The following is a 12,289-nucleotide window of genomic DNA, read 5'->3' on the forward strand; positions in this document are numbered from 1 at the left end:
ATTCCCATTCTTCTCAATGTTATCCACAATTTGTTATGACCCACACAATCAAATGCTTTTGCATAGTCAGTAAAAAAAAAGTAAACATCTTTCTGGTATTCTTTGCTTTCAGCCAAGATCCATGTGACATCAGCAATGATATCTCTTGTTTCATGTTCTTTTCTGAATCCAGCTTGCATTTCTGTAAGTTCTCTGTCAATATACTGCTTGAATCTTTATTATTTTTTTTCTTCTGGATGACTGTAGGCTTTTGGTGCTGCTCTTTGTCTATGTGTTGGAGATGTTGGGTTAAGGTGTTGATTTTGGCTCGCTCTTCTTTTTTGATGTGTGCATTTATTGCTATAAATTGGCCTACGATCACTGCTTTTCCTGTGTCCCCAAAATTTTGGTATGTTGTGTTTTCATTCTCATTTGATTCAAGGAATTTTTTAATTTCATTGTTTCTTCTATGACTTAGTTGTTTTTAAGGAGGGTGTTATTCAGTTTCCATGTTTTCCATTCATCTTCCTATTGTTGATTTCTAATTCTATAGCATTGTGATCTGAGAAGATGCTTTGCAGTATTTCAGTGTTTTTAAATTTAGTAAGGCTTGCTTTGTGGTGTAACATATGATCTATCCTGGAGAATGTTCCACATGCACTGGAAAAGAATATATATTGTGCTGTTGTTGGGCGAAGTACTCTGTAGATATCTGTATGGTCAAGTTGGTGAAGTGTATTGTTTAGTTCTTCTGCCCCTTTGTTGAATTTCTTTCCAGTTCATTCTTTCATTGAAATTGGTATATTAAAATCTCCTACCATGACTGTGGAATAATCTATTTGTCTTTTCTATTTTGTTAAAGTCTGATTTATGCATTTTGAGGGTCTTGCATTGCGTGCATAGGTAATTATTTATTATTGTTATGTCCTCTTGTTTAATCAATCCTTTAATCATTATAGAATGTCCTTCCTTGTCTCTTATGGCAGTTTTTGTGTTAAAGTCAATTTTATCAGAAATTAATATTACCACTCCTGCTCTTTTATGGTTGCCATTTGCTTGATATATCTTTTTCCAACCTTTGATTTTTAGTCTATTTTTGTCTTTTGTCTCTAAGATGTGTCCCTTGTAGACAGCATATTGATGGGTTATGTTTTCTTATCCAGTCTGCAACTTTCCATCTCTTGAGTGGTGCATTTAATCTGTTGACATTCAATGTAATTATCAACAAGTATAAATTTGTTGCTGTCATTTTGTTATGTGCTTTTTCATGGTGTTCCTGATTTCTTTCTTCTATATAATTTTCTGTGCTGAGCTCATTTTGTTTATGAATCATGTTATCATTTCCTTTGTTGCTACTGTTTTAGTATTTGCTAAATATTTGTGGTTGTCCTCTTTTTTTATTTTGATTTTTTTTTAATGTAAAAAAAAAAATTTCTTTGAGGTTACGCTGTGATTTATAAATTTCTTTCCAAGTTTAGAACAGTCTGTTCTGTCTTGCAATTGTCTTGACTTCCTCACCATTTAGAAATACTACAACTATACTACTTTTTCCCTCTTTTTGGTTTGCAATTGTCCTCATTTGCCAACTGATGTCTCTGGTTCCCTGTTTACAATCTTGTAAGCTTATTTTACTTTGGATACTACCATAACTTGGTTGGTTTCTGGGTTATGTCATCATGTGTGTGAAAGATTGGTTATTGTTTACTGTTGTTGGTTCTCTGTTCAAAGGACTCCCTTTAGCATCTGTTGTAAGGTTGGTCTGGTTTTAACAAATTCCCTTAATTTCTGCTTTTCTGGAGATGTATTAATTTCACCATCATATTTAAGGGACAGATTTGCCGGGTATATAATTCTTGGTTGGAAATTTTTTTCTTTCAGGGTTTTATATATACCATCCCATTGCCTTGTTGCCTGCATGGTTTCTGCTGAGAAATCAGAGCTTAGTCTTATTGGTTGCCCTTTGTAGGTAACTTTTTGTTTTTCCATGCTACTTTCAGGATTCTTTCTTTGTCTTTGGTTTTGGTGAGGTTGATGATGGTACATCTTGGTGATTTTCTTTTGGGGTCTATCCTGTTTGGGGTCCATTGGACTTCCTGAATGGATATATTCTCAGCTTTCATCATATCAGGGACATTCTCTTCCAACAGATCTTTGACTATTTTCTTCGTGGTTTTATTCTTCTCTTCCTGTTCTGGAATTCTGATGACACGTAGGTTATTCCTCTTGATGGTATCCCACATGAATCTTAAGGCTTTCTTCATTTTGTTTTGATCTTTTCTCTGATTATTCCTTTTCCAAAGAAGTATTCAGGTATTTGCCTTCACTCTCACTAATTTTGTCTTCCATTGAATCAATTCTACACTTTGCCCATTCAATGTTATCTAGTTCTAAAATTTAGTATTAATCTTCTGGATTTCTATCTATAGATTTTGTATTATTTCTAATTTTTCATTTAATTTGTCATTTTGTTCTTGTATTGTCTTCTGAAATTGTTCTAGGGTTTTGTTTGTGTTTTCCTGAATTTTGTTAGTGTTTTCCTTGATCTGTCTCTGAATCTGTTGAAGCCACCTAAATATATTTCTTTTGAATTTCTTATTGGGGTGTTCCAATGCTGCTTCTTCCTCAGTGTTGTGTTCTGGGTCTGTATCCTGGTCCCTTGTTTCTACTGCTGTATCTTGTTTGTTTGTATGGACTGTGATGGTCTGTTGTCTCTGAGACATTGTGACACTATTGTATTTATACTTAATTGGTGATTACAAGTTGGAGTGATTCACCCAAGATTTTAATTTTCTTTGTTTTGTTTGGATGTATCTGAGTAAGCAGGGTACTATGCTCCTTTATTCACTCATTGGTGGCACTTAGGCACTCACCACCTGTCTCCTTTCCATTCGTTAATGTTCAGTATATCTCTGCTGTCCTTGGCAAGTGGAGCCTATTCTTAAGTGCCTGGAATCTGAACAAGAATGCTGTCACTTTAAATATCCAAAATGGTCAGTACTTATAAATACTCAAAATGACTGCACCCTCTGGACAGCCAAAAGTCTACAGCTCAGTTTGTCTCCTTTGCTGTTTTCCATTTTAGTAGTCAGCTACCAGTGTAGACATCCCATTCAGCCCTTGGTGAGCAGGGCCAATTTTTAGGTTAATTCTCAGGTCCTGACACCACTTGGAAATATTCAGCGTCTCCATCCCATCAGTATAGCTGACAGTCTGCAGCTCCATTTGTCTCCTTATTCGTTCAGGTTCTTCTACTAGTAGGTGTTTAATCCACTTCTGTATCCTTCTTCAAAGCTCAAGCCTTCAGGATTATTGTCTATATCTGTGTCAATTGATTTCTCTTTTCTTTGTTGAAGAGGGTCTGTATAGCTTGTCTGCCTATTCCACCTTCTTCTCATTGTAGCTATTTTCATTTTAACCTTTACTTTCATTCGATTTTTACTGATGTCTATGTATTCTCCACTATACATTCATTTCACATGAATGCATTTTATCTGTCTCTCTTTTCCTTCTGCAGTTGGCTTCTTATGATCTGGGACTCCTGACCTGGTAAACACATTCTAATAGAAATCACAAAAGCCTTGTATTAATACTGGCATCTTAAATGAGCCCTAGTGGCACAATGGTTAAGCCCTTGACTACTAACCGAAAGGAGATCAAACCCTCCAGCAACTCTGAGAGAGAAAAGACCTGGCAATCTGCTCCTGCGAAGATTAAAGTCTAGGAAACCCTGTTGGGCCAGGTCTACTTTGTCACATGAAGTCACTGTGAGTTGGAATCAACTCTTGGCACAGAACAGTATTGGCACCTTCAAAATAATTCATCTGTCATGATCTACCCATTTTCCCTGAGTTCAGTTTTATAATTTTGTATTCTTTTAGACTTGGGCTAGCACTAGCCAAATGTAGCTATTTAGGTTATAAAGATAAATAAAATAAAAAAAAATCAACTCCTCTGTTACACTACAAGTGCTCAAAAGTGACATGTCGCTTGCGATTGTATAATGGAACAGATTATGGAACATTTTTATCCTTACAGAAAAGTCTATTGGACAACATTATTCTAGGCAGCCTTATTTCCTTAATAGTGATGTAAAAGTATTTTTTATAAGTTTACAGGCTCTCTAAATGATTGGGCTTAAAAAGTCAAAGCTTAGCCAAAATGCTTCCCCTTCCTTTCATTCCTTTTGTAAATAATTTTAGTTAATCATCCTTTTATATAGCGCATGGAATTACAATTTCACAACAAGCTTATTGGTGACTGTGACTTCCTCATGGGAAAGCAGATGAGATATGTAATTACAGCACAGTATTACTTATATACTCATGTGGCATTCTGTTATAGGTATCATTTTATTCTCAGTTCCTTTTTAAATAAAAAAAACCTACTATAATACTGTAGGCTCTATAGGAGAAACCAGTGTCATGCCAGCTTTCTCCAGTCTCTGCAAAATACTGGTCTTTTTCCTCATTTAACAGCTCTTTACATTGTAACTCTCACAATTTTAATATCCCTTTAAGCTTCTAGTGCCCCATATCACTCTTTTCTTAGTGATGACTAAAAGATGTGGCAAAATGCTTTTAAAGCATTTAAGAAAAATTATATGACATTTATGTAACGTTTTGTTTTAAATGTATTTCAGTGTACTCTATTCCTTTGAGAATTGTAATTCTGTAGAGATCATGATATATCCACATCAAGTAACAAAATTAATCAGGTAGTATTTGGATCAATGAAGAAAATAAAGTAGGGTGGTGTTAGAGAGTAACAGAGCTACTTTAAATAGATTCTCTGTCCTTATGCAGAGTAATCTATCTCTCCATCCCTTACCTAGGTTAAATTTCAAGTCTTTTGTAATGAAAATCATAGTAAGATGTTCACATAGCAAGGTCTAACACAAAGAACCAGGTGAAGCTTTGAAATCATAGAGAATTTTTTCTTTAATTTAGGCAGAACTTCCTCCTCCACCAGTCTGGAGAAATGGATAAACATTGTAATAACTTTTCTCCTTTACCTAAGAATGCTTTCAGGGTTGTAGGTTTTATTATTTATAATTCAGCTACACATGAATTCCCAAGGTCTCACCGGGACCAAGGTCCCTTTGAGTTCATACTTTGTTATACCACTTCTTTTACCATTTCCTCTGTTTCAGAGTCTATCCACTTTTGCATTTTGTTTTGCATTGCTTTTTAAATCTTTCTAATGTATGATTCCTGCTTGCCCAGAAAGATTCTAGTGGTTGGAAAGTAGTCAATAACTAGTGAAGCTATCAGGCATCTAGTATGTACAAACATTCAAGAATTCTTGGGTATTGAATAAGAATTATAAAATGTTATTCAGTTACTATCTACTATGTGCCAGACAGTGTGCTAAGTGCTTTGCATGTATGAACTCTAATCCTCTCTCTGATCCTTTGAAACAAGTATTATTATCCCCACTGTAACGATTAAAAAAAAAAAAAAAAAAAAACAACCTGCCATACAGTTGATTTAACCCCTCCTTGGGTTTCCAAGGCAGTATCTATATGGAAGTAGATTGCTCAATCTTACTCCCAAGACTGTAACGATGAGAAACTAAAATTCTAGGAGGTTATGAAACTTGTTTGATTTTGCATGTCTAAATTGAGAGACTAGATCTTTCAGACTCCAAAATTCTTTGCTGTTTCCACCATATATCTCAGGAATTCTAAGAACACCAGTGTCAAAAACTGTTTCTCTACCAGTGATGTTTTTTACTGTTTTGGTTTTAAATACAAACTGTACAATACTCTTAGTGTGCATTGACCACATCCATTTTGTAAGATATGTTCTTTTTAAGTTTTGAGACACCATTTTTTAATGTGATTTTTAAAGCTCATATGTGAACCTCATATTTTCCTCTTTGCATTTCAGTTTGATCCATTAACAATTGAAAGCAAAAAAGCAGCAACTGTGGTGTTAATGCTTAATTCTCCAGAAGAAGAAATTCTAGTTAAAGCATGTGAAGCCATTTATAGATTTGCTTTAAAAGGTTTGCATTTTTCAGTTTATCTTTCTATTTCATTAGTTTCTTTTCTTTTATCTTTTTTTTTTTTTTCTTAAACAACCGTTTTATTATTTCCCACAGTTGTGTCAGTTGCTAGGACCAGCTGGGTGGTTCTTTCTGTTTCACTAGTGTCTTAAAATATTTTAGTGCACAATGGATACTTTTATCCCTAGTCTTCTGTCTCCCTAGTCTTTACTTCCTTCAGATGAATTCTTATGGGCCACTAGAATATCATGTCATGTATCACTTGAAACCAAAGTATTTTCCTAAATACCTGAATTAACCTTAAGGAGTAATTTAACCACTGGGTAGGGTAGTCATTTTGAAGATTTTACTGTAATTTAAACAACTGTCAATGTCTTAGGAGCTAACTGAAAGAGCTTCCAATGATCAAAAAAAGTCACTGCCATTGAGTCGTGTCTGACTCATGGCAACCGCCATTGGGTTATCAAGCCTGTAAATCTTTAAGGAAGTAGATTGCCCCATCTTCCTTCTATGGAATGGCTGATGGGTTTTAACCACTGACCTTTGGGTTAGCAGTCAAGTGCCTTATCCACTACACCACCAGAGCTCCTTTCCAATGGTCAAGCTGTAACAATTTGAACAACCAAATAAAGTAATACTGGATTGTAACTCAAAGTAGAAAATAAATCCCACAAGTCAATGCTGATATAAATAAATGATTGAATAAATAAATGGGTGAGAAATAAAATTAGTAAAATTCCAAATAATTTATTATATAGATTTGTTGTTGTTGTTATGTGCTGTCGAGTCGGCCCAACTCATAGTGACCCCTCCTTTGGTTTCCGAGGCAGTATCACTACGGAAGTAGGATTGCCCAACCTTCCTTCCGAGGAGTAGCTGGAGGGTTTGAACCGCCAGCCTTCTGGTTAGCAGTCAAGTGCTTTAGCCACTATGCTACCAGAGCTCCCATTTAGGTTTTTACAGTATAAAGGTACTCATTTTCTCCATTTCTACAGTGTGCTCTTTGGCAAGAAGTCACTATGTGCAACACATACATAAAAGAGCAGGAAATTACATCCCATCTCTTTGAGGGTAGAGTATCTAGACTTCTTGAAATGGAGAAAATGAGTATCTTTATACTGGAAAAACCTAAAAAACACTATCTCAGCTGATCACGGTGATCACCAGTGATAATCATATGTACTGTTGATAAGATGTGATAAAAATGGTACTTTATGTATGCATATTTTTACCAAAGACCCATAACCACCATATAATCATGATTAAAAAAAAGTACACAAATTCTAAGTTAGGGATTCCCCAAAATTCTAACAGTCATCACAAACTAGGAAAGTTTGGAAAAATGACAGTCAGGAGGAGCCTTTAGGAGACATGATAACTAAATATAATTGGGAACCTGGATAGGATCTTGGAATAGAAAAAGGACATTAAATTAAAACTGAGGAAATCTGAATAAACTATAGACTTAGTGATAGTGTATGATAGTATATCAATATTGGTTCATTAGTTGTAACACATATACCATAGTAAAGTATGATGTTGTTGGTAGGGTAAACTGGATGTGGGGTGATGGAAACTCTTTGTTCTATCCACCTAATTTTTCTGTAAAACTAAAACTTTTATGAAAAAACTAAGTTTATTTAAAACTTATAAATGTTACAAATCAGATTCTACTGAAAGGTTTCTTCACAGAGGATTTACAAAAATAAAGATTGTTACAGTTTACTTTATTGCAAATAGTGGTAAAGTTAGACTTTTATTACACTGCATATAACATTTTGATTGACAATACTTTAAGAGATTACATCTAAGTTTTGTATAACTTGATCTTTTTAACAAAATATTTTAAACTAAGGAGCAATCTGATTTTAAAGAAATAATACTGTGGACATTGTTTTGGGACTTGGATGAGAAAACAACACATCATTCAATTAACAAATAGTATATAATCAACTTTCTTTGTACGTTCTAGTTATCACTAGTAATCCAGACAAAAACTGGAATGGTTCTGGAAGGTATGGTTAGGAAGTGGCTTGTGTGAAATCCTGGATCAAATTCCAGGGAAATTTTTGATTACACACGTATGGGAGCATGAGTCCCATTCAGCCTTAGAGATTCAATGTACTTACATCATCTGGCTGTCATATGTATGTAGTTACAAATCTATTTTTATATGTCATGAGGTAAAGAAATAGGCATGTATTTGATATTAAATTAACACAAATTATTTAAGTCTGGTGCATTATACAAGCAGTATATTTCTGAAATATTTTTAAAGATAATGAGGTTTTGCCACCCTGCCAAGGTAAGGTAAAGAATGAGAGTTATACTCCTGCTTGAAAAAAACTGAAAGCAAAAAACCAACGGACAGAATAACAGCAAGAGACTGCAATCAGGTAATAAAGTACAGTGAACACTGAGATACAGGAAACAAAAGATATAAGCCTTATGAGTGCCCCAGCTTGTTGACTTGAGAGTGTTTCCAGCTCACAGCATAGTAAGGGGAAACCTGCACAAACTCTGGTAGTTTCCCTGAGTTAAGAAGATAGATCTGAGAGTCTAGGGAGTTGAAGGTAGCTAGAGTTTTCAGGATAGAAGGACAAGAGAGGAGAGAGCTGCACATAGAGCTTTAGGAGATCTGTAAAGGGTCCCACTCAAGTATTCATCTGTGTACTGATCAGTACGTAGAGAGAACTACTCAAAAACAGACAAAGAACCACCACCAAGATTAGACGTAACAATGCCAGGTGCTCACACAGGGCTAAGAGTAGTGTCCGTTTCCATTAGTCAGACTGAAAAACCTCAGAATCAATGGGACACTCAGTAGAATACACTTCTGAGGGATCTTGCCTCAGTAGTGAAAAATAATTAGCCCTAGATTGAGCACTATTGTGGTAACACCTAACAAAATTTCAAAGTAAAACCTGAAAGGATCTCAGTTCCCAAGTAACTTAATTGTAGCCTGGAACAAATTTCAAGAATAAAAAATACCCACCACCAAACTAGGTAAAATTCACAATGCCTGGCATCCAATAAAACATTACCAGCCATGAAAAGCAAGAAAATACAAACCATAATGATGAGATAAATCAATCAGTAAATCAAAACTGATACAGAACTGGAGGGCTGATAGAATTAGTAGACAAGAACACTACACAGTTATTCAGCCATATTCCATATGTTCAGAAAATAAGACATGGAAGGTAATGTTAAAAAGAATAACCACCCAAGTAAGATTTGTAGAGATGAAAACTTAAATCTCTGAGATGAAAAATACATGGGCTTAGATTATTAGAAGATTAGAATTGCAGAAGGAAAAGATTAATGAACTTCAAGATAAAACAAGAGAAATTATTAAAAATACAGTGAGAGAAGAAATTTTTAAAAGATGAGCAGAGCTTCATTGAGCTATGGGAGAAATTAGAAATTGGAGTCCCTGAAAAAAGGAGAAAGAGGAAGAAAAACTACTTGAAGAACCAATAGATTTTCCCAAAATTTGATGAATATTATACGTCCACAGATACTAGAAGTTCAGTGAAATCCAAGCACAAGAATTCAAAGAAAATGACACCAGTGCACATCATGAAAAAATTGCTTGAGACTAGTGATAATGAGAAAATCATAAAAGCAGCCAGGGGTGGGCAACGACATTCAGAGAAACAAAAATGACATCAGATTTATTGTCAGAAATGATGCAAGCAAGAGGTTAGTGGAATACTTTAAAGTACTGAAAGAAAAAAAAAATACTCAACCAAGAATTTGATGCCTGGCCAAAATATCTCTTAAAAAAAAAAAAAAAAAGTGAAATAAAGACTTTTTACACACAAAAGCTGAAGTTAAGTACCAGCAGACACACACAACTAAAAATGGTAAAGGAAGTTCTTCAGGCAAAAGGAAAATCACACTAGATGGAAGTATGGGTCTACACGTAGGATTTAAGATAGAGCACCAGAAATGGAAACTTAATTAGAACTTAATAATATTTTCTTATTATTTAAATTACTTTAAAAGACAATTAATTAAACAAAAATAAGAATCATGTATTGTGTGGTCTGAAACACATGTATAATATATAATAACAGCAACACCAAAATAGGAAGGGGGAAAATGAAGTCTATTATTGTTGTTTCTGTATTATATGTTATATACCATCACTTTGGGAGCTCTGGTGGTGTAGTGCCTAAGGCATTTGACTGGTAACCAGAAGGCTGGCAGTTCAAACCCACCAGCCACTCCTCAGAAGGAAGGTTGGGCAATCTACTTCCGTAGCGATACCGCCTCAGAAACCCAAGGAGGGGTCACTATGAGTTGGATCCAACTCTATGGCAGTTTGTTTGTTTGTTTGTTTTTATACCATCACTTGAATAGCAGACTGTGATAAGCTAAGGATGTATACTATAAACTCTAATACAACCATTAAATAACAAAACTATAAGTAATAGCTAATAAGCCAGCAAAGGAAATAAAGTGGATTATACAAAAGAAAGCAGAAGAAGAAGAAAGAAGGAACAAAGAATAGATGGGACATATAAAACGCAAATAGCAAGATGGCAGACTAAAGCTGAAACCTAAATCAGTAGTCAAATATATCTGGTTTAAGAACCTTAATTAACAGAGAGTGGTTGTTATATTTAATGAAAAGTAAAACCCAACTATATGCTGCCTGTAAGATACACCCTTCAAATATAAAGACATATACAACTTAAAAGTACAAGAATGAAAAATGATACTACATGCTAGCACTAACCAAAACAAAGCTGAAATGGCTATATTAATATCAGGAAAAGTAGACTACAGAGTAGTTGTAAAGATAAAGAAAGGCTTTTACAGTAGGCAATTAATTAATTAAGAGGTCATGACAATCCTAAACATTTACTTACCTAATAATAGAGTTTCAAAATACATGAGGCTAGAAATGCAGTGAGAAATAGATAACCACATTTTATAATTGGAGATTTCAGTACCCCTCTCAATAAATGAAAGAACAAGTAGATAGGATATCTTTAAGAATATGAAAGATTTGAATAGCACTATCATTGAAGTTATTCTAATTCATATTTATAGAACTTTCCATTCAACAACAGCAGAGTACATATTTCAAGATCATATGGAACATTTATCAAAATAGACCAAATTTGGCACCATAAAACAATCCTTAAATTAAGAAAGATTCAAACCACAAAAAATACGTTTTCAGAGTACAATGGAATCAAATTAGAAATCCATAATATAAAGAATTCTGGACAGGTATCAGATAGGAAGAAAGCAAATATCACACTCCATGAATTGAGGACATTGAAAGAAAATTAGAAATTATGTTAAACTGAGTGAAAATGAAAACAGCATAAAAATTTTGTAGGATTCTGAAAGAAAATTTAGTATTCCAAATGTCTTTATTAGAATAGAATAGAGAATGAGGAGAAAATTAAACCCAAGTTTAGTAGTAATATGGATGTAATAGATACATGAGCAGAAATCAGTGAAACAGAAAACAAAACAAAACAAAAGACAAAAGCAGTGAAACCAAAAGTTGGTTTTTTGAAAAGGTCAGTAAGACTTAAACCTCTAGCCAGATTGATTAAAAAAAGAGAGAGAGGGAGGCAAGAAAGCAGCAAAAGGGAAAGAGTGAGAGAACAAATGATCAGTATCAGGAATGAGAGCAGGGACATCACTACAGATCCTCCAGATATTAAAAGTATGAGTATCACAAACAATTTAATGCTAATACATTTGACCATTTAGAGTAAGTGTACGTATTCATGCAAGACACAATCACTACCCCTACCCCACAGAAAAAATAGCCTAAATACCTCTATATCTATGATGGAAGTTGAAATTTGTAGCAAAAACTATCTGATCACACACACACACCCACACACACAAAAATCATGGTTTAGATGGCTTCACTTATGAATTCTACCAAACATTTAAGGAAGAACTAACAAATTCTACATAAACTCTTCTGAAAATTGAAAAATGTGGACTGCTCCCCAGTTCATTTTATGAAGCCACCATTACCATGATACCCCAATATGGCAAAGACATTACAAGGAGAAAAAGCTGTAGGTCAATATGCCTTACAAACATAGATAAAAAATTCTATTTAAATATATATTTATATAGAATTTTTATGCCATCTATATAGTTTTTTATGCCATATATATATATATATATAAATAAATTTATATTTATATAGAATTTTTATGCCTTTCATATATATAAATATATATTTATATAGATTTTTGGGTTTCTGAGGCAGTATCGCTACAGAAGTAGATTGCCCAACCTTCCTTCCAAGGAGTGG

General features: G+C 34.2%; 1 protein-coding gene across 1 annotated transcript in view; it reads left to right on the forward strand.

Moving 5' to 3' along the window:
- The window catches only part of ARMC3 (armadillo repeat containing 3), a 146,804-nt gene that overhangs the window by 14,372 nt on the left and 120,143 nt on the right, over positions 1-12,289 (forward strand). Inside the window, exon 2 of the mRNA XM_007936409.1 lies at positions 5,868-5,985. Coding sequence (XP_007934600.1) covers positions 5,868-5,985 — 118 coding nt within the window. The remainder of the gene's footprint in view (positions 1-5,867; positions 5,986-12,289) is intronic.

Source organism: Orycteropus afer, unplaced genomic scaffold, assembly GCF_000298275.1.
Source record: "Orycteropus afer afer isolate SDZICR_OR568_19922 unplaced genomic scaffold, OryAfe1.0 scaffold00035, whole genome shotgun sequence".
Taxonomy (NCBI): Eukaryota; Metazoa; Chordata; class Mammalia; order Tubulidentata; family Orycteropodidae; genus Orycteropus; species Orycteropus afer.